This window comes from Scyliorhinus torazame, chromosome 19 (genome assembly GCF_047496885.1).
Source record: "Scyliorhinus torazame isolate Kashiwa2021f chromosome 19, sScyTor2.1, whole genome shotgun sequence".
NCBI lineage: Eukaryota > Metazoa > Chordata > Chondrichthyes > Carcharhiniformes > Scyliorhinidae > Scyliorhinus > Scyliorhinus torazame.
Genome location: NC_092725.1, coordinates 41667566 through 41694044, shown reverse-complemented (window position 1 = coordinate 41694044; position 26479 = coordinate 41667566). Strand labels below are relative to the sequence as shown.

Genomic DNA, 26479 nt, shown 5'->3' with positions numbered 1-26479 from the left:
CCATCGAGTCTGCGCCGGCACTTGGAAAAAGCATCCTACCCAAGGTCCACACCTCCACCCTATCCCCATAACTCAGTAACCCAGTAACCTCACCCAACACTAAGGGCGATTTTGACACTAAGGGCAATTTAGCATGGCCAATCCACCTAACCTGCACATCTTTGGACTGTGGGAGGAAACCGGAGCACCCGGAGGAAACCCACGCACACACGAGGAGAATGTGCAGACTCCGCACAGACAGTGACCCAAGCCGGAAATCGAACCTGGGACCCTGGAGCTGTGAAGCAATTGTACAAACCACAATGCTACCGTGCTGCCCGTAGAGAGATTTTGGATAGGTGCAAAAGTAACAGGGTTGTTGTGGTCGGGGATTTTAATTTCCCCTATATTGACTGGGACTCACTTCGTGCTAGGGGTTTGGATGGGGCAGAGTTTGTAAGGTGTATCCAGGAAGCCTTCTTGATGCAATATGTAGATAGTCCAACTAGGAAAGGGGCAGTACTGGATCTGGTATTGGGGAATGAGCCTGGACAGGTGGTTGAGGTTTCAGGAGGGGAACATTTTGGGAGTAGTGACCACAATTCCACACGTTTTAGGAAACCTTTGGAGAGGGATGAGGGCAACCCTCGCGTTCAGGTGCTAAACTGGGGAAAGGCAAATTATGATAACATCAGACAAGAATTGAAGAATTTAGATTGGGTGTGGCTGTTGGACAATAAATCAATTGTGAAGACCAAGCAGACTCAGCTGTCGCACTAAAGGTGAGCGTAAATGGTGGGTTGTGAGTGTTGGCCGGCGTGGGCCATAAAGTTCGACCGCTGGTAAAAGTGGGTCGAGGGAAAACATTTTGAAAAACACTGCTTTAGGATCAGCCATGATCATATTGAATAGCAGAGCAGGCTCGAAGGGCCAAATGGCCAACTCCAGCTCTTATTTTCTATGTTCATCAAGATAACCAGCAACCATGGGATCATATTGAGCACACCGTCCAGTTACATCACAATTTAGAAGGACTTGCCCCAAACTAAACCGATGGTAAATCATGAAGTTAAGGACATGAATTATAAAATGATAGGGCAGCAGAGTGGCACAGTGGTTAGCACTACTGCCTCAGGGTTACAGATTTAACTCCGACCTCGGGTGACTGTGTGGAGTTTGCAATGTCTCCCTGTGTCTACGTGGTTTCCTCCGGGTGCTCCAGTTTCCTTACACAATCCAAAGATGTACAGGTTAGAAAGATGGAGGTTGAGGGGTGACCTGATAGAGGCCTACAAGATTATGAGGAGCATGGATAGAGTGGATGGGCAGGCACTCTTTCCCAGGTTGGAGGGATCAGTCACCAGGGGACATAGGTTTAAGGTCCGTGGGGCACAGTTTAGAGGAGATGTGCAATGTAGGTGTTTTACACAGAGGGTGGTGAGTGCCTGGAACGCATTGCCAGGGGAGGTTGTGGAAACAGATACATTAACAGGTTCAAAAGGCATCTTGACAAACACATGGATAGGATGGGTATAGAGGGATACGGCACAAGGAAGTGCTGAGGATTTTGGACAAGGGTGGTATCATGACTTGGACAAGCTTGGAGGGCTGAATTTGTCTGTGCTGCATTGGTCTTTGTTCTTTGTCCTTAACACTGTCAAAGAATTAGGACAGAATGTCCCAGTCGAAATGGCATTGCAAACCAATTTTATGTAAGCTAAACAGCTGAGAGGGAGACAATACAGATGAAATAAAGTGACAGTCCCACATACAACCCAACACCACATTTCCACAGTCCTGTCATCGAGTGTTGAAGAGAAATACAAATCTTGTATTGATCTTAGAAATGGATTTTGATTACACCAGGAAAGTGACGGGCAGATTATAGTAATAACTCGGCCTGACGGCTGACAGTATCGCTGGGAACAACTGCTGCAAATAATTTAGAAGAGTTCTGTCCCTTTCTCCGCCTGTGTTGTTCTTTGATAAAACATTAAGATGTTCACTCTTATGTAGCCAATGTTTACATGTCACAATGGCCTGCAGGGACATTTAGACCCTGTTGGCACAGATGCCCGGTCTGCTGACTATTTGATTAACATTAAGAAAACACAGTTAGTTAGGGAAAAGTTAGATTTCCTGCTATTCTGAATATCAGGGAAGGGTAGAGGATTAGCTCAATGCTATAAAGAAAATGTAAACAAAACCGTCACAAATTTACAGCCCACTTTGGCACTTGAAATTTGTCAAGTCTTTTACTCCAAACTTTGCAATCCCCTCTGTGCGTCCAGGGTGGAGCCACAAAAGGTCTATTTATCTTTGCCCCAGATGACGATGTCACACTGCAGAACTTAAACAGAAATGTACAGAAGGCTGTTGAACAAAGAGACTCAGAAATTCTGCATAAATTTGTATTAGAATTTCAGCGAAAGTCACAATTGGTGTATTCTGCAGCAGTTAAAGCTGCGGAGAAGAGATTTTCAAAGACAGAAAGAATCATGACTATGATAGCTCAATGATTCATAAACGCAAGGATCCTCCCAAGGAGTCACCCTATCAAAATTTATACAGATATTCCTGACATTAGCGCTGCTGCCTCACAGCGCCAGGGACCCGGGTTCAATTCCGGCCTCGGGTGACTGTGTGGAGTCTGCACGTTCTCCCCGTGTCTGCGTGGGTTTTCTCCGGGTGCTCCGGTTTCCCCTCACAGTCCAAAGATGTGCAGGTTAGGTGGATTGGCCACGCTAAATTGCCCCTTAGTGTCCAGAGGTTAGGTGGGGTTGTCAGGATCGGCCGCGGGAATGGGCCGAGATTAGGTCGTTGGCAACACCTCAGGAACTGGCTTCCTAAAGAAACCCTAAATGAGACAGGTAAAGACCAACATGTTGAAACAACAAAAGGGGAAACACACCCAGAAAAGGAACAAGACTCAAATATCAGGAAGGCCCTGAAAGTGGAATTAACTATCCCGAGGACCATAGTCAAATATGGAGCTGATATCCAAACCCCAGAGATAGAAGACTTGTTTTAAAACTAGCCTTCCCCCGATAACACTGCAAACTCTGCTGACAATATTCAGGTTTTATTTAGGAAGCATCGTGCTATGACAGCTCATAACGACACATCTCTTCTTTCCACTTCCTTTTGGCAACATTTCAATACCTCAACTTCAACCCAATTGTGTTACGAAACAGCTCTGTTATCTACCCACACAGAACCAGCGGGATACCACGATATTGTCTAAAATTCTTGAAATTAACTCCGTTTGGAAGGAGAATGAGCTGGGCAGAAGAATCTGTAGGTCAAATAGACCTGAAACGTTAACTCTCTCCACAGATGCTGCCAGACCTGCTGCGTTTATCCCGCATTTCTGTCTCGTTTTAGACTGAAATGTCACTGGGACCGCGAGGAACGTTTCAAATGAAAACCCGGCATTTGGTTGTCAGCTGGTGAAGCTGTTTTGAACAAGTCGGACATTCTTACTTCATTAACTGGACTTTGCCGAAAAATCAACTTCACACTGACAGGATTGGGAAACATCCCTGTCTGAATTGTGAAAGCCTGCTTCCCCATGACTACAATCTTCACAAACGTAGACTCATTCAATATGATGTGGATTCAAGGTGAATCACTCCAGGAATCAAGATATTTTCAGATCTACTTTTTCTAATGATCATTATTTTGACTTTGGCAAGTCAAATCTATTTAGTTGTAGTGTAAATAAATGAGCTTTGTTCAAAACTTAGCTTGATGTTCTTTCTGAGACAGTACACTTCAAAGCCATCCCAATTCAGAAAGCAAAGAACATCACAGACTGGCCTAATTCTGCTCCTATGTCTTATGGTCTTATAAAGACAACCGCGATTCTGTAGCCATTCTAACCAGGACATTTCCAGAAGTTTGTTATCAAAGATTCCCAGGACTCCTGGATCTGAACTTCGTGCTTGTTGGACGTGCGTGATCGGCGGGCATGGAAATGGTCGCACTGCCTACTCCCACCTGCAAAAGTCAGGATGATGCAACTTCACGCTGGAGAGCCAATTAAACACTGAGGCTTTGGGAAATACACTGCTACTTCGAAACGGGCCGATCAAAATCAAAACATTCTCTGTTTGTGCACAATCGGCAAGAGGGAAAATCAGCGTTTTTAAATTAAACCCCCCCCCGTCCATAACAGATTTGTCAGATTCTCTTCAGAACAGATTGATGTCAGAGCTGTTGTGAAGTGAGTGAATCTCACATACTCGAGATTAAGGGAACGTCACTTTAATATCTGACAGGTATCCTCATTTTCTTTTGAAATGTGTATCTGTAACAAGTCAAGTCTAAACCTAGGAATTTCCTCTAGAAATCAGAACTAGCTCTCTTTGATTTCAACTCTTCATTCAAAGGTCGAGCAGGGTTTATGATGCAGTGACCTGTCCTTGTGAATAGATAGCTCCACCTGGCAGAAGCTGAGGGGAGTTAAACAGAAGATACATCAAGCCTTGAAGAAGATCTTCAAGATTATTATTCTTTTGATTCCAATTTACAGGCCTCAGGAGAGATCCATTCTAGTTAGGGTAATAAACCACTTGTCCTAGTTGTAGTAAATAATTGTTTTCCAGCACGGATGGCGCAGTGGTTAGCACTGCTGTCTCAAGGCGCTGAGGACCCGGGTTCGATCCCGGATCCGTGTCACTATCCGTGTCGAGTTTGTACATTCTCCCCGTGTCTGCGTGGGTTTCATCCCCACAACCCAAAGATGTGCAGGGTAGGTGGATTGGCCACGCTAAATTGCCCCTTAATTGGAAATAAAACAATTGGGAACTCCAAATTTATATTAAAAATAATTGCTTTCCCTGGTTATGACAGCTAATCACTTGCCTTTGTTACAGAAGTTAATTGCTTGGTCTGTTGTGGTAGTTAATTAACTCTCTAGTTATGGTAGTTAATTAACTGCTCTAGTTGCAATAGTTAATTAACTACTCAGAATTTTCTCTTTTTTTGACAACATGTCAACTCCGGCAGGAAAAGTGTTGTGGAGTCCGTCGGCCACCCTGCCGGCCTTTCCCCACAGACATTCCCCCAGCAGCTTCTCTTCACCAGTTCCCAATTGGAAAAAATGTATCAGGTCATGCCTCACACTCCTCATTGAATTCTTTGAGGGTGTGATGAGACACATTGATGAAGGACGGGCAGTGGATGTGGTGTATATGGATTTCAGTAAGGCATTTGATAAGGTTCCCCATGGTAGGCTCATTCAGAAAGTTCGGGGGCATGGAATACAGGGAAATTTGGCTGTCTGGATACAGAATTGGCTGGCTGAAAGAAGACAGCGAGTGGTAGTGGATGGAAAGTATTCCGCCTGGAGGTCGGTGACCAGTGGTGTCCTGCAGGGATCTGTTCTGGGACCTCTGCTTTTTGTGGTTTTTATAAATGACTTGGATGAGGAAGTGGGAGGGTGGGTTAATAAGTTTGCCGATGACATGGAAGGTTGGGGGAGTTGTAGATAGTGTTGAGGGCTTTTGCAGGTCACAACAGGACATTGACAGGATGCAGAGCTGGGCTGAGAAGTGGCAGATGGACTTCAACCTTGATAAATGTGAAATGATTCATTTTGGAAGGTCGAATTTGAATGCTGAATACAGGGTTAAAGGCAGAATTCTTGAAAGTGTGGAGGAACAGAGGGATCTTGGGGTCCACGGACATAGATCCCTCAAAGTTGATAGGGTTGTTAAGAAGGCATATGGTGTGTTGGCTTTGATTAACAGGGGGATTGAGTTTAAGAGCCGCGAGGCTTTGCTGCATCTTTATAAAACCCTGGTTAGACCACACTTGGAATATTGTGTCCAGTTCTGGTCGCCTCATTATAGGAAGGATGTGGATGCTTTGGAGAGGGTGCAGAGGAGATTTCCCAGGATGCTACCTGGACTGGAGGGCATGGCTTACGAAGAAAGGTTGAGGGAGCTAGGGCTTTTCTCACTGGAGCGAAGAAGGAAGAGAGGTGACTTGATAGAGGTGTACAAGGTGATGAGAGGTATGGATAGAGTGGATAGCCAGAGACTTTTCCCCAGGGTGGAAATGGCTGTCAGTAGGGACATAATTTTAAGGTGATTGGAGGAAGGTATAGGGGAGATGTCAGAGGTAGGTTCTTTATTCAGAGAGTGGTGGGTGTGTGGAATGCACTGCCAGCGGAGGTGGTGGAGTCAGAGTCATTCGGGACATTTAAGCGACTCTTGGACAGGCACATGGACAGCAGTAATTTGAAGGGGTGTATGTTAGGTTGATCTTAGATTAGGATAAGTGGTTGGTTGGCATAACATCGTGGGCCGAAGGGCCTGTACTCTGCTGTACTGTTCTATGTTCTATAACCCCGGCGATGTGATGTGTACAACCTTGTTGATGATTCTCTTAAGGTTAATGTACAGGTTCAGTCGGTAGTTAAGAAGGCAAATGCAATGTTCACAATTCTCTTAAGGTTAATGTGCAGGTTCAGTTGGCAGTTAAGAAAGCAAATGTTAGCATTCATGTTAAGAGGGCTAGGATACAAGACCAGGGATGTACTTCTGAGGCTGTATCAGGCTCTGGTCAGACCCCATTTGGAGTATTGTGAGCAGTTTTGGGCCCCGTATCTCAGGACGGATGTGCTGGCCTTGGAAAGGGTCCAGAGGAGGTTCACAAGAATGATTCCTGGAATGAAGAACTTGTCGTATGAGGAACGTTTGAGGACTCTGGATCTGTACTCGTTGGAATTGAGAAGAATGAGAGGGGATCTTATTGAAATGTACAAGATACTGCGAGGCCTGTATCTTGTAGGAAAAACTAGCTGTACTATTGCGTACTGGAATGGCCTCTGGACTTTCCACTTTCCACTTGAAGGAAAAACTAGAACCAGAGGACACCATCTCAGATTAAAGGGCCGATCCTTTAAAACAGAGATGAGGAGGAATTTTTTCAGCCAGACGGTGGTGAATCTGTGCAGCTCTTCGCCGCAGAAGGCTGTGGAGGCCTACCAGTGTGGGTTAATACGAAATGGTGAGACCACACCTGGAATACCGTGTACAGTTTTGATCTCTTTAAGGAAGCATTGGTGGCAGTTGAGAGAAAGTTCACATGGCTGATTCCTGGGTTGAAGGGGTGTCTCATGATGAAAGGTTGAGGGGGTTGTACCTATACCTATATCCATTGGCATTTAGAAGAAAGAAAGGTGATCTGAGTGAAACATAGATTTTGAGGGGGCTTAACAGGGTAGATGCTGAGGGGATATTTTCCCTCACAAGTGAATAGAACTAGGGAACAGAGTTTAAAAATAGGAGGTTTCTCATTTAAGATTGAGATGAGGAGCATCACAGGGTCATTATTCTTACTCCAGAGTGCAATGGAGACTGCGTCATTGAATATATTCACAATTTTTGATTTATAAGGGAGTCGAGGTTTATAGGGGACAGACAGAAAGGTGAAGTTGCAGCCACAGTCACACCAGCCATGATCTTATTGAATGGTGCGGCAGGCTCCAGGGTGAAATGCCTACTTCTATTCCTAGTTCTTGAGTTCTTATGTGAATTACTTTGCCTGTGTGGGTCTATGGGGTGTGAAGGATTCCATCTGCTTAGCTATTATGACAAGAGATGTTATGATTAATATATTTAGAGTCTATTGTGCTTTTCTGCGAAGCAGGCTTGTGGGGCTGTCTGTGTGTGAAAATAATTTAATTAATCTGGGGACTGATTGTCTGGTTAGGATTGATACATGAAATGCTGTAAGTGTTAAAGGCATGTTGGGTGGCACGGTAGCACAGTGGTTAGCACAGTTGCTTCACAGCTCCAGGGTCCCAGGTTCGATTCCCAGCTTGGGTCACTGTCTGTGCGGAGTCTGTACATTCTCCCAGTGTCTGGGTGCATTTTCTCCGGGTGCTCTGGTTTCCTCCCACAGTCCAAAGATGTGCAGGTTAGGTGGATTGGCCATGATAAATTGCCCCCTTGGGTCCAAAAAGGTTAGGCGGGGTTGCTGGGTTACACGGATGAGGTAGAGGTGTGGGCTTAAGTATGTGCTCTTTCCAAGGGCCGGTGCAGACTCAATGGGCCCTTCTGCACTGTAAATTTTATGATTCTATGATTCAAGACCACATGGATGCATCCCCAATAAACACTGGTATTTCATGTGTCAATGTGACCTAATGGATATCCCATGTGCTCAAGTGGTCATATGATCTATGACCAAATGAATTTTCTAGAACGAAACACGCAATGAGCAGAAATTTGCATGAAATAAGTAAGGGTTTGAATTTTCAGCTGTTAAATTTGAAAGAAGAGTAAAATGTTTTGCAACTTGGAAAATGTAATGAACAAGTCGGGAAAGATCATTGCATTTTATTTGACTGAAAAGTTGGAGCAATCTGGAGAACATGAGGGTTTTGTTTTATATTTTGGAAAAGTGAAATTTTAAAGAGACAATGCAATCAAAGATGAAAGAGAAAAGGGATATTTCAGGAGGATGGTTTAGCTGTTTTGGGTGGTGGCTATATGAGACGTCCTGGAGTACAGCCCGGTATTGGGAAAACAGTTGTGAGTATGTAAGGTTTGGAACAGACATTCTACCCAAGCCTAAAGTGTCTGTTTTCCAGAAAGCAGGGTCTGGATTCTCCGATCCCCGACACCGAAATTGCGTTCAGTGAGGGGGCGGAGAATCCCCGACGATGTCAAAATCAGGTGCGGCACCGCTTTCGCGATGCTCCGCCCCCTAAAATGCAGTGTATTCTAGGAGTACGCCACACGCTGCATTCACGGCCTCTGGCCATTGCCTGAGGCCTGCCCCGCGATGCTCCATCCCCGAACGGCCGAGTTCCTGACAGCGTGGGACACGTGTGGTCTCATCCGTCGTGAACTCAGCGTGGCGGCTGCGGACTTATCCCAGTGCCGCCATAGTTGGGGAGGGGAGGGCTGATCCACGGGCAGGGCCCGCATTATTCGGGGCTGGGCGCACTGTGGTGGAGCGGTCCGGGGCACGCGAGCGGCCGAAGTGGGGGACTAATTTTGCGGTCCGGGTCCATGGGCTGCATCTGCCATGAAGCACGGCGCGGCCGCTGCGGGCCACCACTGTATGCATGCACGGCCATGGACCCGGCAATGCACCGGGCCGTATCGGCAGCTAGAGCTGGGAGCTCGACGCTGCCTGGCTGCTAGCCTCCCTCAGAGCAGGGAATCAGTGGCCGTTTTGAGTCAGTTTTCCTGGCGTAAAACACTACTGTTTTCATGCCGGCATGGGGACTTAGTCTCCCAAATGAAGAATCCAGCCCCAGGTCTTTATTTTTGAAGTTTCTTGAATTTCCACGGCACAGTGGAAGTGAGGTTGAGAAATCATGTGCTTTCCTACAGAAACAGCAGGTTTGCCTTGCAGTAATATTATTGGACTTTTGTTGTCAAACATCTATAAGTGAGTGTTGCCTGGAGAGTGATTACTGTGTGAAACAAATGTTAACTGTGTAACTGTAATCGTGTGTGCTCAAGTTTCCTCTTCTTTTCTGAATAAATGTTTTAATTTAATTTTTTTAATCCCAAAAGTGTTACTGGAATTTGTGATTTATAAATTTCCTCATTGTCAGAATACAAAACAATTGTTTCACTCTGGGATTTGGTCTTCGCTGCAATTATCTTCTGGATCCGAACAGTATTCATGAGATAGGAAAACACTGATTTGAACAGTGTATCTGGACAACTATCTTTTCTGAAGCAGGCACTGGTTTGTTTTATGTTGTTCAGTTCCTCATATTAAGGGGTGATTCCTTGCAGGAGTGACAGTCGACTGGTGCTGCATAACGTATTGTACGTCACACAATTCCTTCAGATTCAAATGCATATCTACACAGGAAATTTCAGTGTGTTAATTTTGCATAAGGTGCAGGTTGGCCATCCTTCATCTGATTATCCGCATTAATTTATGTGGCCTTTCTAACAGGACAGAGATTCGGTACATATAGTCCAGGTACATTTTCGCCTTTCTTGTCAGGGGCATTGAGGCCAATATTTATGACTCTTCAGTCACGTGCCAGTTTCCCCAACCCTTCATGTTATCTCTTGCTCATCCACCCTCCCAGGTCTCTGATCTCAGATAACTCATTGACTGTGGCTCAAACCGTGACAGTCCACAGGATATTCAGCAAATGAGCCTATTATTAACAGCCATCATGGGTGTTACACTTAATGGACAGAGAGCAGAGACTCTACCTGAACAGAAGAGCATTGACTTCTGCATGAACCATGGAACTGGATTTGGCAACTGTGCGCCTGCTGTTTCGTCCACTGCGAGGGAAATTTCCATATGTTGTTTTCTTAATATAGCCGTTGTAACCAGCCCCAATCTGCAGGAAAAAACAGATTTAAGAACAGATATAGTAATTAAATTTGACAGCAGCTGAATACAACCCACCTCTGCCAGCTGTTACACCGTCCTGACAGAGGAGGTTCATTGTCTCTGCTGTCTCCATGTTGCTATCTCTCTATCTCTTCCCCCTGTTGTGTTTTTGAGTCTTTTCTATCTGACTGTTTCTTCTTTTATCAAAGCTTTTTACCAAAGCGTTTATCATCTTTTATCATATCATACTACAGCTTCTGTGATTCTGTGATTGGTGTTGTGGAGATAGAAATTACCAAAAGCTGACGGCTGCATTTGGATTAGGGGTTGATTGGAAAATCGGGCCTATGATCTTCATCAGCTTCCTTTCAATTGCCTCTCAACAAAGAACAAAGAACAAAGAAATGTACAGCACAGGAACAGGCCCTTCGGCCCTCCAAGCCCGTGCCGACCATACTGCCCGACTAAACTACTACTCTCCTTGTGGTTCGTCTCCCCAACCCATTGCTCCATGAATGTATCCGGAATGTAGCCAGTTCTGTTGATATAATTGTTTCCTCCAATCTCTAGTAAGAGCATACCTGCCCTTTAACAGGTCCTGGCTATTCATAGAATTCACAGTGCAGAAGGAGGCCATTCGGTCCATCGAGTCTGTACTGGTCCCTGGAAAGAGCCCCACTTAAGCCCACACCTCCACCCTATCCCCGAAACCCAGTAACCCAACCTAACCTTTTTGGACACAAAGGGTAATTTAGCATGGACTTCACACCTACACATCTTTGGACTGTGGGAGGAAACCGGAGCAACCGGAGGAAACCCACACAGACACAGGGAGAACATGCAGACTCTGCACAGTGACCCAAGCCGGGAATCGAACCTGGGACACTGGAGCTATGAAGCAACAGTGTTTTTAAAAAAAATATATTTATTAAAGTTTTTTAACACAATTTTTCTCCCTGACAAACAATAACCCCCCCCTCGTAACAAAAAAAAAAACCAAGAAATCGTGCAGAGCAAGATATATACATGGCAAAATGGTATATTTACACAGCTTTGTACACTGGCCCTCACCCGTACGTGCCAGTTTCCCCAACCCTTCATGTTATCTCTTGCTCATCCACCCTCCCAGGGAGTCCCCCCTTCCCCCCCCCCTCTCCCCCCCCCCCCTCCCAGGACGTCCCCTCCACCCCTCCTCCACCAAGGTTGCTGCTGCTGCTGACCGACCTTCCTCTAACGCTCCACGAGATAGTCTAGGAACGGTTGCCACCGCCTGTAGAACCCCTGCGCAGACCCTCTCAAGGCGAACTTAATCCTCTCCAACTTTATGAACCCAGCCATATCATTTATCCAGGCCTCCAGGCTGGAGGGCTTCGCCTCCTTCCACATTAGCAAGATCCGTCGCCGGGCTACTAGGGACGCAAAGGCCAGAATGCCGGCCTCTTTCGCCTCCTGCACTCCCGGTTCGTCCACTACTCCAAATATTGCTAGCCCCCAGCTTGGCTTGACCCGGACTTTCACCACCTGAGATATTGCTCCCGCCAGTCCTCTCCAGAACCCCTCCAGTGCCGGCATGACCAAAACATATGGACATGGTTCGCCGGGCTCCCTGAGCACCTTCCACATCTGTCCTCTACCCCAAAGAACCTACTCAACCTCACCCCCGTCAAGTGCGCTCTGTGGACCACCTTAAATTGTATCAGGCTGAGCCTGGCACACGAGGAGGAGGAATTAACTCTACCTAGGGCATCAGCCCACAGACCTTACTCGATCTCCTCCCCCAGCTCCTCCTCCCATTTACCCTTCAACTCTTCTACCAGCGCTTCCCCCTCTTCTTTCAACTCCTGGTGTATTTCCGACACCTTGCCCTCCCCGACCCATACACCCGAGATCACCCTATCTTGAACTTCTTGTGCTGGGAGCAACGTGAATTCCCTCACCTGTCGCCTCACAAAAGCCCTCACCTGCATATATCTAAAGGCATTTCCCGGGGGTAACTCGAACTTCTCCTCCAGTGCCCCGAGGCTCGCAAACGTCCCGTCGATGAACAGGTTCCCCATTCTTCCAATCCCCGCCCGATGCCAGCTCTGGAACCCCCCGTCCATCTTCCCCGGGACAAACCGGTGGTTACCCCTGATCGGGGACCACACCGATGCTCCCATTGCACCCCGGTGCCGTCTCCACTGGCCCCAGATCCTTAGCGTTGCCGCCACCACCGGGCTCGTGGTATACTTTGTCGGCGAGAGCGGCAGCGGTGCCGTCACCAACACCCCCAGGCTCGTTCCTTTACAGGACGCCATCTCCATCCTCTTCCATGCCGCCCCCTCTCCCTCCATAATCCACTTGCGGATCATCGCCACATTTGCTGCCCAGTAGTAGCTCCCAAGGTTTGGCAGCGCCAACCCTCCTTGGTCCCTACTGCGTTCCAGGAACCCTCTCCTTACTCTTGGGGTCTTATTCGCCCACACAAACCCCATAATACTCCTGCCTACTCTCTTAAAAAAGGCCTTGGTGATCACGATGGGAAGGCACTGAAACACAAACAGAAACCTCGGAAGGACCACCATTTTGACCGACTGCACTCTACCCGCCAGCGAGAGCGGTAACATGTCCCATCTTTTGAAATCCTCCTCCATTTGCTCCACCAACCTCGTGAGATTCAGTTTATGTAGGGTCCCCCAACTCCTGGCTATCTTGATCCCCAGATACCGAAAGCTCCCCTCCGCCCTCCTCAGCGGTAGGTCCCCTATCCCTCTTTCTTGGTCCCCCGCCTGTAATACAAAGAGCTCACTCTTCCCTACATTGAGCTCATAGCCCGAAAACTCCCCAAACTCCCTTAGAGTCTGCATGACCTCCACCATCCCCTCCATTGGATCCGCCACGTACAGCAACAGGTCATCCGCATATAGCGACACCCGATGTTCTTCTCCCCCTCGGACCACCCCCCTCCATTTATTAGACTCCCTCAATGACATGGCCAATTGTTCGATCGCCAATGCGAACAACAGGGGGGACAGGGGGCACCCCTGCCTCGTCCCTCGGTACAGTGACGGTACCTCCGCCGGTTCGTCACTACACTCGCCATCGGGGCTCTGTAAAGGAGCTTAACCCAATTGATAAACCCTACCCCGAACCCAAACCTATGCAGCACCTCCCAGAGGTACTCCCACTCTACTCGGTCAAAAGGCCTTCTCCTCGTCCATAGCTGCCACTATCTCCGCCTCTCCCTCCTCCGACGGCATCATTATCACGTTTAAGAGCCGCCGCACATTGGTGTTTAGTTGCCTGCCCTTTACAAATACCGTCTGGTCCTCGTGGATTACCCCCGGGACACAGTCTTCGATCCTCGTGGCCAGCACTTTTGCCAGCAACTTTGCATCCACATTGAGGAGCGAGATCGGCCTGTACGATCCACATTGCAGTGGGTCCTTGTCCCGCTTTAGGATCAAAGAAATTGTCGCTTCCGACATTGTCGGGGGCAGGGTCCCCTCCTCTCTTGCCTCATTAAAGGTCCTCACCAGTAGCAGGGCCAACAGGTCTGCGTACGTCCTGTAGAACTCCACCGGGAATCCGTCCGGTCCCGGGGCCTTCCCCGACTGCATGCTCCCCAAACCCTTGCTCAGCTCTTCCAACCCAATTGGTGCCCCCAAACCAGCCACCTCTTGCTCCTCCACCCTCGGGAATCTCAGCTAATCTAGGAATCGTCTCGTCCCCTCTTCCCCCGCTGGGGGCTGGGATCTGTACAGCTCTTCATAAAAGGCCTTGAATACCTCGTTTATTTTCGTCACACTCCGAACCGTGGCTCCCCTTCCATCTTTGACTCCCCCTATTTCCCTCACTGCCATCCTCTTACGGAGCTGGTGTACCAGCATCCGACTAGCCTTTTCCCCATACTCGTAGGTCGCCCCCTGCGCTTTCCTCCATTGTGCCTCCGCTTTCCCTGTGGTCAACAGGTCAAACTCCTTCTGGAGCCGTCGTCTTTCCCCAAGTAATCTTTCCTCCAGGGCCTCTGCGTATCTCCTGTCCACTCTCAAAATCTCCCCCACTAACCTCTCCCTTTCCATACCCTCTGTCTTCTCCCTATGAGCCCTAATGGAAATTAGCTCTCCCCTGATCACCGCCTCCCATACCACCCCCACCCGCACCTCCCCATTGTCGTTGGCCTCCAAGTACCTTACGATACACCCCCTCACCTTCCCACACACCACCTCGTCCGCCAGCAGTCCCACATCCAGCCGCCACAATTGGCGTTGGTCCCTCTCCTCTCCCAGCTCCAGTTCCACCCAGTGCGGGGCATGGTCCGAAACGGCTATAGCCGAATACTCCGTCCCCTCCACCCTCAGGATTAGTGCCCTACCCAGAACAAAGAAATCTATCCGGGGGTAGGCTTTGTGTACATGGGAGAAGAAAGAAAATTCCCTGGCCTGCGGCCTTGCAAATCGCCATGGGTCCACTCCCCCCATATGATCCATAAACCCCCTAAGTACCTTGGCCGCCGCCGGTCTCTTTCCAGTCCTTGATTTGGAGCAGTCCAGTGCTGGATCCAACACTGTATTGAAGTCCCCTCCCATTATCAGGCCTCCTATCTCCAGGTCCGGAATGCGCCCCAACATGCGCTTCATGAATCCTGCATCATCCCAGTTCGGGGCGTATACGTTTACCAACACCACCCACGCCCCTTGCCGCCTACCGCTCACCATTACATATCGCCCTCCATTGTCCGCTACAATAGTCTTGGCATCAAATGACACCCGCTTTCCCGCCAATATTGCCACCCCTCTATTCTTCGCGTCCAGTCCCGAGTGGAATACCTGTCCTACCCATCCCTTTCTTAGCCTGACCTGGTCCGCCACCTTCAGGTGTGTCTCTTGGAGCATGGCCACATCCGCCTTCAGTCCCTTTAAGTGTGCAAACACTCGAGCCCTCTTCACCGGCCCATTCAGGACCCTCACATTCCACGTTAGCAGCCGGATTGGAGGGGCTCTCAACCCCCCCCATGACCCTGCCGACTAGCCATCTCCTTTTCTGGGCCAGTCCAGTGTCCACGCCTCCCTCACCCTCCAGTCCCCCAGAGGGGGGACCCCCGTCCCGACCACCTCTTCTGTGTCCCATTCCCTTTCAGCCAGTGCAGCAGCAACCCTTTTTCCCCTCCCTTCCCCCCTCCCCTCCCCCCCGCTAGACCCCTCTCTAGCTTTTTTGCTCCCCCCACGTCACTCCCGTAAGTCAGCTGACGCCTGCTGACCCCGGCTTCCCCCGCCGTCCCATTGACCTCCCCGCGTGGGAGTCTCCCAATCCATATGCATTCTTTCGTTCCCCTTCAAGCCTTTCCAAAGCCCGCTCCGCCCCCTCTGGCGCAGCTCCTTGTCTCTCTCCCCCAGCCCATGTAACATTTCCTGCGCGTGATTGACCCCCTATATACAACAACCATCACACATCAAACCCCAAAACATCCCCCCCACCCTCACAAACCCTCAGTTAGAGTCCAACTTTTCGGCTTGTACAAAGGTCCACGCCTCTTCAGGCGTTTCAAAGTAATAGTGTTGGCCCTTGTATGTGACCCACAGTCGCGCTGGCTGCAGCATTCCGAATTTCACTTCTTTCCGGTACAACGCCGCTTTGGCCCGGTTGAAACCCGCTCTCCGCTTTGCAATCTCCGTGCTCCAGTCCGGGTATATTCGGATCTCTGCATTGTCCCACTTACTGCTCCGCTCCTTCTTGGCCCATCTCAGGACCCACTCTCTGTCCGTGAACCGGTGGAACCTCACCACCATCGCCATTGGCTGCTCATTTGCCTGGGGCTTCTTCGCCAGCAACAGATGTGCCCCGTCCAACTCCAGCGGCCTCGAAGGGGCCTTCGTGCCCATCATCGCCTCGAGCATCGTGCTCGCGTATGCCCCGGCATCAGCCCCTTCCACTCCCTCAGGGAGACCCAGGATTCGCAGATTCTTTCTCCTCGACCTGTTCTCCAGGTCTTCGAGACTTCCCGCCCACCTCTTGTGTAGCGACTAGTTCTGCTCCACTCTCACCGCCAGGCCCACGAGCTCGTCCTCGTTCTGACTGACTCTTTTCTGTACCTCCTGGATCTTAGCTTCGTGGGCTTTCTGGGTGACCCCGAGTCCTTCAATTGCCGAAAGCATAGGCGTCAACATCTCCTTGCGCATCTCCTCGCGCTGCTCCTCGAAGCAGCGCTTGATGAACTCCTGCAGCTCCCCTTTGTCCCTGGCCGCCGCCATTTTGTTTTCTTTCCCTCGCTTCTCCCTTTGCTCCAGTGCCGCTCCTTTGGCCATTACACTTCTGGTCCGTTTCATAGAAGTTGGAGGGGGACCTCTCTCTTCCCTTCCCCATGGGCTGCGTCAAAAAAAAAAAAAGTTCCGTTGGGGCTCCTCTAACGAGCCCGAAAGTCCGTGGTAGCGGGAGCTGCCGAATCGTGCGGCTTAGCTCCGCATAGCCGCAACCGGAAGTCGAGAGGGAATCCTTTTGGCAGTGTTCACTTCACCAGTCTGCCCCAAAAAGTCTATGGAAACTCCTGAAAAAGGTCTGAGAGTCCGTTCCAGACGGGAGCTGCCGAATGCGCGACCTACTCCTCCATGGCCGCCACCAGAAGCCTCGTCCCCGCTTCTTCAATGGCCTTGGTAGATCTTTTCACAGTTGTTCCCTCTGCTGCTAGAATTCACCTTTGATAGAGTCACGTCAGATTGCAGCTTTAAGCTTGCCCTTCCCCCGCCTGCATGCTGGAAGAGGCCTTTGTCTATTCCTGCAACTCAAGCCAAATCTTTTACTGTTTCTGCCGGGTCTGGTAGCCAAAAGACATAACATTCCTGGGGGACACTGTCAGGGGAATGCAGCAGTCTTCTTCCCACACCGGGAAATGTCAAACAAATGCCGTGGGGGCCCTGTAAAAGAGCCCAAAAGTCCGTTCCAAGCGAGAGCTACCGAATATGCGACCTAGCTCTGCATAGCCGCACCCGGAAATCATGAAGCAACAGTGTTAACCACTGTGCTACCGTGCCATCTAAATATATAAATGCACCAAAAATAGTTATTTTCCACCAGGTTTTGAATGAGCTGAAGTTTGCTGAGGGTAAATGATGGGAGGTCAACCACAATTGCATTGGAACAGTCACTTCTGTTGGTAACAAATAACAGGTTGCAGTGCCTTTAAAGCAGTGAAACATAGCCAGGCTTTCACAGAAGGATTTTCTAACAGAATTTGACACTTGAGTCTCATATGGGGTTATTAGAGCCCTCAGGTTCGGTACTACCCACTTCAGTCTTTGGCTGGGCCCTAACAGGCTCAAGAGAGCATATACTGCGGGTATCTGCCTCAACGCTGCTGAAACTACAGGGTTAGCACCATTTAAAAATCAGAGCATGCAGAAACTGCCTTTGTTGTACAAAGGGCATCACATTTCAATGAAGGCATTATTTTTTGTGAGCTGCTGAGTGTTATGGAGTTGTTTATGCTCTATGGCACAGTGACCATAGATAGGTGAATGTAGGTGGGCGGCAGAGAGGCGACACTGATTGGCTGTTGCGGGGAGCTAATTGTGGAAAACTGCTGTCGGGTGAGTTTCTAGAACTAATATATTTCAGGCAGTGGCTAAACCCGAGACACTACACAGGTAATGTCTCCCACCCAGCTTCCTCCTCTTACCAAAAAAAAAGACTGTGTGGTGAGTTGGTGAGCTAAGCTTTTCTTTCCTTTTCCTCTCTCCACCCTTCCACCACCTCTAACCTGCGGGGAGTGTGAAAATCAGGTAAGTTTTTTTTTTTCTCTCTGTAATTTTCATGTGGATAAATGGAAGGGATGGCAGAGAGGGCAGTGCAATGTTCCTCCTGCAGGATGTTCGAGGTGAGGGACACTGTCAGTGCTGAGTTCACCTGCGGGAAGTGCACCCATCTCCAACTCCTCAAAAACCGTGTTAGGGAACTTGAGCTGGATGAACTGAGGATCATTCGGGAGGCAGAGTCGGATGTAGATAGAAGCTACAGGGATGTAGTTACTCCGAAGAATGAAGGTAGCTGGGTGACATTTAAAAGGAGGGGAAGAAGCAGTCAGTGAAGGAATCCCCTGCGGTTGTTCCCCTCAATAACAGGTATTTCCGGGAGCGGGAGAGAGAGAGGGAGCCGGAGTGCAGCGAGTGCAGCTTGGGATTCAGGTACGTGTTTAAACTTGCCCCCCAGGTTCCAGCGGCCTTCATTTTCGGGAGCGGGAGAGAGAGAGGGAGCCGGAGCGCAGCGAGTGCAGCTTGGGATTCAGGTAGGTGTTTAAACCTGCCCCCAGGTTCCAGCGGGCGAGGGAGCCGGAGCGCAGCGAGTGCAGCTTTGGATTCAGGTAGGTGTTTAAACTTGCCCCCAGGTTTCAGCGGCCTTCATTTTCCGGAGCGGGAGAGAGAGAGGAATCCAGAGCACAGCGTGTGCAGCTTGGGATTCAGGTAGGTGTTTAAACTTGCCTCCAGGTTCCAGCGGCCTTCCTTTCCGGGAGCAGGAGAGAGAGAGGGAGCCGGAGTGCAGCTTGAGAATCCGGTAGGTGCTCAACTGTTTGAGTTTTACCTCTATTTAAGTTGGTCGGTTGCAAAACCCGAGACACTACACTCGTAGTGCCTCCCACCGCGGACGTGGCTAATGCCCCTGACTCATTCATGTGCGGGAACTGTGTCCAGCTGCAGCTCCTATTAGACCGAATGACGGCTCTGGAGCTGCGGATGGACTCACTTTGGAGCATCCGCGATGCTGAGGAGGTCGTGGATAGCATGTTCAGTAAGTTGGTCACACCGCAGATTAGGGTTGGTGAGGGAAACAGGGAATGGGTGACCAAAAGGCAGAGAAAGAGCAGGAAGGCAGTGCAGGTCTCCCCTGCGGTCATCTCCGTCCAAAATAGGTATACCGTTTTGGATACTGTTGGGAGAGATGACTCACCAGGGGAAGGCAGTAGTAGCCAGACTCATGGCACCGTGGCTGGCTCTGCTGCGCAGAAGGGCGGGAAAAAGACTGGCAGGGCTATAGTCATAGGGGGTTCAATCGTAAGGGGAGTAGACAGGCATTTCTGTGGTTGAAAACGAGACTCCCGAATGGTATGTTGCCTGCCAGGTGCACGGGTCAGGGATGTCTCAGATCGGCTGCAGGGCATACTGAAGGGGGAGGGTGAACAGCCAGTTGTCGTGGTGCATATAGGCACCAACGATATAGGTAAAAAACAGGATGAGGTCCCACAATCAGAATTTAGGGAGTTAGGAGATAAGTTAAAAAGTAGGACCTCAAAGGTAGTAATCTCAGGATTGCTACCAGTGCCATGAGACAGTCAGAGTAGAAATTCAAGCATAGTCAGAATGAATACGTGGTTTGAGCAATTGTGCAGGAGGGAGGGGTTCAGCTTTTGGGACATTGAAACCGGTTCTGGGGGCGGTGGGACCATTACAAATCGGATGGTCTACACCTGGGCAGGACTGGAACCAATGTCCTAGGGGGTGCTTTTGCGAACGCTGTTGGGGAGCTTTTAAACTAATGTGGCAGGGGGATGGGAACCAGATTAGGAAGTCAGTGGTCAGTAAAGAGGCAGCAACTAAAGCCAGTAAGGAACTAGATAATAAACTCAATGTGACTAAGGGGAAGAGTAGACAGGGAAGAGATGATGAACGCAAAGGGACAGGTGGTCTGAGGTGCATTTGTTTCAATGTGAGAAGTGTAGCAGGTAAGGCAGATGAATTTAGGGCTTGGATTAGTACCTGGCAATATGATGTTATTGGTATTACGGAGACTTGGTTGAGGGAAGGGCAAGAGTGGCAACTAAATATCCCAGGGAATAGATGCTTCAGGAGGGATAGAGAGCGAGGTAAAAGGGTTGGAGGAGTTGCATTACTGGTCAGAGATGATATCACAGCTATGATTAAGGAGGTCATGATGGAGGATTCGAGCACTGAGGCAATATGGGTAGAGCTAAGAAATAGGAAGGGAGCACTAACATTGTTGGGACTTTACTACAGGCCTCCCAAAAGCGAGCGTGAAGTAGAGGTGCAAATATGTAGACAGATTATAGAAAAATGTAGGAGCAATAGGGTGGTCGTGATGGGAGATTTTAACTTCCTCAACATTGAATGGGACTCGTGTAGTGTTGGAGGCGTAGATGGAGCAGAATTTGTAAGGAGCATCCAGGAGAGTTTTTTAGAGCAGTATGTAAATAGTCCAACTCGGGAAGGGGCCATACTGGACCTGGTATTGGGGAATGATCCCGGCCAGGTGGTTAAAGTTTCAGTCGGTGATTACATTGGGAATAGCGATCACAATTCCATAAGTTTTAGAATATTCATGGACAAAGACGAGAGTGGTCCTAAAGAAAGAGTGCTAAATTGGGGAAAGGCCAAGTATAACAAAATTCGGCAGGAGCTAGGGAATGTGGATTGGGAGCAGCTGTTTAAGGGTGAATCCACATTTGAAATGTGGGAGTCTTTGAAGGGAAGGCTGATTAGAGTGCAGGACAGACATGTCCCTGTGAAAATGAGGGATAGAAATGGCAAGATTATGGAACCATGGATGACGGGTGGAATTGTGAGACTAGCTAAGATGAAAAAGGAAGCATACATAAGATCTAGGTGACTTAAATCTGATGAAGCTTTGGAGGAATATCGGGAAAGTAGGACAAATCTCAAACGCGCAATAAAGAGGGCTAAAAGGGGTCATGAAATATCTTTGGCTAACAGGGTTAAGGAAAATCCCAAAGCCTTTTATTCGGATAGAAGGAGCAAGAGGGTAACTAGAGAAAGGATTGGCCCACTCAAAGACAAAGAGGGAATTTATGCGTGTCGTCAGAGGAAATGGGTGAGATTCTTAATGAGTACTTTGCATCGGTATTCACCAAGGAGAGGGACATGATGGATGTTGAGGCTAAGGATGGATGTTTAAATACCGTAGGTCAAGTCGGCATAAGGAAGGACATAGAACATAGAACATTACAGCGCAGTACAGGCCCTTCGGCCCTCGATGTTGCGCCGACCTGTGAAACCACTCTAAAGCCCATTTACACTATTCCTTTATCGTCCATATGTCTATCCAATGACCATTTGAATACCCTTAGTGTTATCGAGTCCACTACTGTTGCAGGCAGGGCATTCCACTCCCTTACTACTTTCTGAGTAAAGAACCTACCTCTGACGTCTGTCTTATATCTATCTCCCCTCAATTTAAAGCTATGTCCCCTCATGCTAGACATCACCATCCGAGGAAAAAGGCTCTCACTGTCCACCTTATCCAATCCTCTGATCACCTTGTATGCCTCAATTAAGTCACCTCTTAACCTTCTTCTCTTTAACGAAAACAGCCTCAAGTCCCTCAGCCTTTCCTGATAAGTTCTTCCCTCCATACCAGGCAACATTCTGGGAAATCTCCTCTGCACCCTTTCCAATGCTTCCACATCCTTCCTATAATGCAGCGACCAGAATTGCATGCAATACTCCAAATGCGGCCGTACCAGTTTTGTACAGCTGCAACATGACCTCATGGCTCTGAAACTCAATCCCTCTACCAATAAAAGCTAGCACACCGTACGCCTTCTTAACAACCCTCTCAACCTGTGTGGCAACTTTCAGGGATCTATGTACATGGACACCGAGATCTCTCTGCTCATCCACACTGCCAAGAATCTTACCATTAGCCCAGTACTCTGTCTTCCTGTTATTCCTTCCAAAATGAATCACCTCACACTTTTCTGCATTAAACTCCATTTGCCACCTCTCAGCCCAGCGCTGCAGCTTATCTATGTCCCTCTGTAACTTGTAACATCCTTCCGCACTGTCCACAACTCCACCGACTTTAGTGTCATCTGCAAATTTACTCACCCATCCTTCTACGCCCTCCTCCAGGTCATTTATAAAAATGACAAACAGCAGTGGCCCCAAAACAGATCCTTGTGGGACACCACGAGTAACTGGACTCCAGTCTGAACACTTCCCATCAACCACCACCCTTTGTCTTCTTCCAGCTAGCCAATTTCTGATCCAAACTGCTAAATCTCCCTGAATCCCATGCTTCCGTATTTTCTGCAGTAGCCTACCGTGGGGAACCTTATCAAACGCTTTACTGAAATCCATATACACCACATCAACTGCTTTACCCTCATCCACCTGTTTGGTCACCTTCTCAAAGAACTCAATAAGGTTTGTGAGGCACGACCTATCCTTCACGAAACCGTGTTGACTATGTCTAATCAAATTATTCCTTTCCAGATGATTATACACCCTGTCTCTTATAAACCTTTCCAAGATTTTGTCCACAACAGAAGTAAGGTTCACTGGTCTATAGTTACAGGGGTTGTCTCTACTCCCCTTCTTGAACAAGGGGACAACATTTGCTATCCTCCAGTCTTCTGGCACTATTCCTGTTGACAAAGATGACTTAAAGGTCAAAGCCAAAGGCTCAGCAATCTCCTCCCTAGCTTCCCAAAGAATCATAGGATAAATCCCATCCGGCCCAGGGGACTTATCTATTTTCACCCTTTCCAGAATTGTTAACACCTCGTCCTTATGAACCTCAAGCCCTTCTAGTCTAGTAGCCTGAATCTCAGTATTCTCCTCGACAACATTGTCTTTTTCCTGTGTGAATACTGACAAAAAATATTCATTTAGCACCTCTCCTATCTCCTCAGACTGGCCCTACTCTTACCCTCATCATTCCTTTATTCCTGACATATCTATAGAAAGCTTTAGGGTTATCCTTGATCCTACCTGCCAAAGACTTCTCATGTCCCCTCCTGGCTCTTCTTAGCTCTCTCTTTAGGTCCTTCCTAGCTAACTTGTAACTCTCTAGTGCCCTTACTGAACCTTCATGTCTCATCTTTACATAAGCCTCCTTCTTCCTCTTGACAAGTGTTTCGACTGCCTTAGTAAACCACGGTTCCCTTACTCGATCACTTCCTCCCTGCATGACAGGCACATACTTATATGAAGGGGGACGTTTTGGGTATTCTAAAAGGCATTAAGGTGGACAAGTCCCCAGGTCTGGATGGGATCAATCCCAGGTTACTGAGAGAAGCGAGGGACGAAATAGCTGGGGCCTTAACAGATATCTTTGCAGCATCCTTGAGCACGGGTGAGGTCCCGGAGGACTGGAGAATTGCTAATGTTGTCCCTTTGTTTAAGAAGGGTAGCAGGGATAATCCAGGGAATTATAGACCTGTGAGCTTGACGTCAGTGGTCGGCAAACTGTTGGAGAAAATACTGAGGGATAGGATCTATTCACATTTGGAAGAAAATAGACTTATCAGTGATAGGCAGCATGGATTTGTGCAGGGAAGGTCATGTCTTACAAACCTAATAGAATTCTTTGAGAGAGTGACAACGTTAATTGATGAGGGAAGGGCTGTAGATGTCATATACATGGACTTCAGTAAGACGTTTGATAAAGTTTCCCATGGCAGGTTGATGGAAAAAGTGAAGTCATATGGGGTTCAAGGTGTACTAGCTAGATGGATAAAGAACTGGCTGGGCAACAGGAGACAGAGAGTAGTGGTGGAAGGGAGTGTCTCAAAATGGAGAAAGGTGACTAGTGGTGTTCCACAGGGATCCGTGCTCGGACCACTGTTGTTTGTGATGTACATAAATGATCTGGATGAAGGTATAGGTGGTCTGATTAGCAAGTTTGCAGATGATACTAAGATTGGTGGAGTTGCAGTTAGCGAGGAGGACTGTCAGAGAATACAGCTAAATATAAATAGATTGGAGAGTTGGGCAGAGAAATGGCAGATGGAGTTCAATCCAGGCAAATGCGAGGTGATGCATTTTGGAAGATCTAATTCAAGAGCGGACTATACGGTCAATGGAAGAGTCCTGGGGAAAATTGATGTACAGAGAGATCTGGGAGTTCAGGTCCATTGTACCCTGAAGGTGGCAACGCAGGTCGATAGCGTGGTCAAGAAGGCATACAGCATGCTTGCCTTCATCGGACGGGGTATTGAGTACAAGAGTCGGCAGGTCATGTACAGTTGTACAGGACTTTGGTTAGGCCACATTTGGAATATTGCGTGCAGTTCTGGTCGCCACATTACCAGAAGGATGTGGATGCTTTAGAGCTGGTGCAAAAGAGGTTCACCAGGCTGTTGCCTGGTATGGAGGTTGCTAGCTATGAAGAAATGTTGAGTAGATTAGGATTATTTTCGTTGGAAAGACGGAGGTTGAGGGGAACCTGATTGAGGTCTACAAAATTATGAGAGGTAGGGGCAGCACGGTAGCATTGTGGATAGCACAATTGCTTCACAGCTCCAGGGTCCCAGGTTCGATTCCGGCTTGGGTCACTGTCTGTGCGGAGTCTGCACATCCTCCCCGTGTGTGCGTGGGTTTCCTCCGGGTGCTCCGGTTTCCTCCCACAGTCCAAAGATGTGCAGGTTAGGTGGATTGGCCATGATAAATTGCCCTTAGTGTCCAAAATTACCCTTAGCGTTGGGTGGGGTTGCTGGGTTATGGGGATAGGGTGGAGGTGTTGACCTTGGGTAGGGTGCTCTTTCCAAGAGCCGGTGCAGACTCGATGGGCCTAATGGCCTCCTTCTGCACTGTAAAGTCTGTGATATTCTATGACAGAATGGATAGCAACAAGCTGTTTCCAACAGTGGGGGTGTCAATTACTGGGGGTCACGATTTCAAGGTGAGATGTGCGTGGTAAGTTTTTTACGCAGAGGGCGGTGGGTGCCTGGAACGCTTTGCCAGCCGAGGTGGTAGAGGCGGGCACAAGAGCATCATTTAAGATGCATCTAGACAGATATAATAACGGGCAGGGAACAGAGGGAAGTAGATCCTTGGAAAATAGGTGACACGTTTAGATAAAGGATCTGGATCGGCGCAGGCTGGGAGGGCCGAAGGGCCTGTTCCTGTGCTGTGATTTTCTTTGTTCTTTGTTGTTCTTTGTGTACCATTTTGGATACTGTTGGGCTGCGGGACCTACCAGAGGTAAGCCTCGGTGACCAGGTCTCTGGCACTGTCTGTTCCTGTGACTCAGAAGGGAAGGGGGATAGTAGGATAGAATCATAGAATCATAGAAGTTTACAGCATGGAAACAGGCCCTTCGGCCCAACCAGTCCATGCCACCCAGTTTTTACCATTAAGCTAGTCCCAGTTGCCCGCACTTGGCCCATAACCCTCGATACCCATCTTACCCATGTAACTATCTAAATGCTTTTTAAAAGACACAATTGTACCCGCCTCTACTACTACCTCTGGCAGCACATTCCAGACACTCACTACCCTCTGAGTGAAGAAATTGCCCCTCTGGGCCCTTCTGAATCTCTCCCCTCTCACCTTAAACCTATGCCCTCTAGTTTTAGACTCCCCTACCTTTGGGAAAAGATGTTGACTATCTACCTTATCTATGCCCCTCATTATTTTATAGACCTCTATAAGATCACCCCTAAGCCTCCTACGCTCCAGGGAAAAAAGTCCCAGTCTATCCAGCCTCTCCTTATAACTCAAACCATCAAGTCCCGGTAACATCCTAGTAAATCTTTTCTGCACTCTTTCTAGTTTAATAATATCCTTTCTATAATAGGGTGACCAGAACTGCACACAGTATTCCAAGTGTGGCCGTACCAATGTCTTGTACAACTTCAACAAGACGTCCCAACTCCTGTATTCAATGTTCTGACCAATGAAACCAAGCATGCCGAATGCCTTCTTCACCACCCTGTCCACCTGCGACTCCACCTTCAAGGAGCTATGAACCTGTACTCCTAGATCTCTTTGTTCTATAACTCTCCCCAACGCCATACCATTAACTGAGTAAGTCCTGGCCTGATTTGATCTGCCAAAATGCATCACCTCACATTTATCTAAATTAAACTCCATCTGCCATTCGTCGGCCCACTGGCCTAATTGATCAAGATCCCGTTGCAATCCTAGATAACCTTCTTCACTATCCACTGTGCCACCAATCTTGGTGTCATCTGCAAACTTACTAACCATGCCTCCTAAATTCTCATCCAAATCATTAATATAAATCACAAATAACAGTGGACCCAGCACCGATCCCTGAGGCACACCACTGGTCACAGGCCTCCAGTTTGAAAAACAACCCTCTACAACCACCCTCTGTCTTCTGTCGTCCAGCCAATTTTGAATCCAATAGCATTAGTTATTGGAGACATATACAGTTAGAGGTACAGATAGGCGGTTCTGTGGCAACGGTAGAGGCTCAC

General features: G+C 48.4%; 1 protein-coding gene across 1 annotated transcript in view; it reads right to left on the bottom strand.

The window, feature by feature from the left end:
• The window catches only part of LOC140396661 (uncharacterized), a 152229-nt gene that overhangs the window by 84332 nt on the left and 41418 nt on the right, over positions 1–26479 (bottom strand). Inside the window, exon 4 of the mRNA XM_072485456.1 lies at positions 10185–10318. Coding sequence (XP_072341557.1) covers positions 10185–10318 — 134 coding nt within the window. The remainder of the gene's footprint in view (positions 1–10184; positions 10319–26479) is intronic.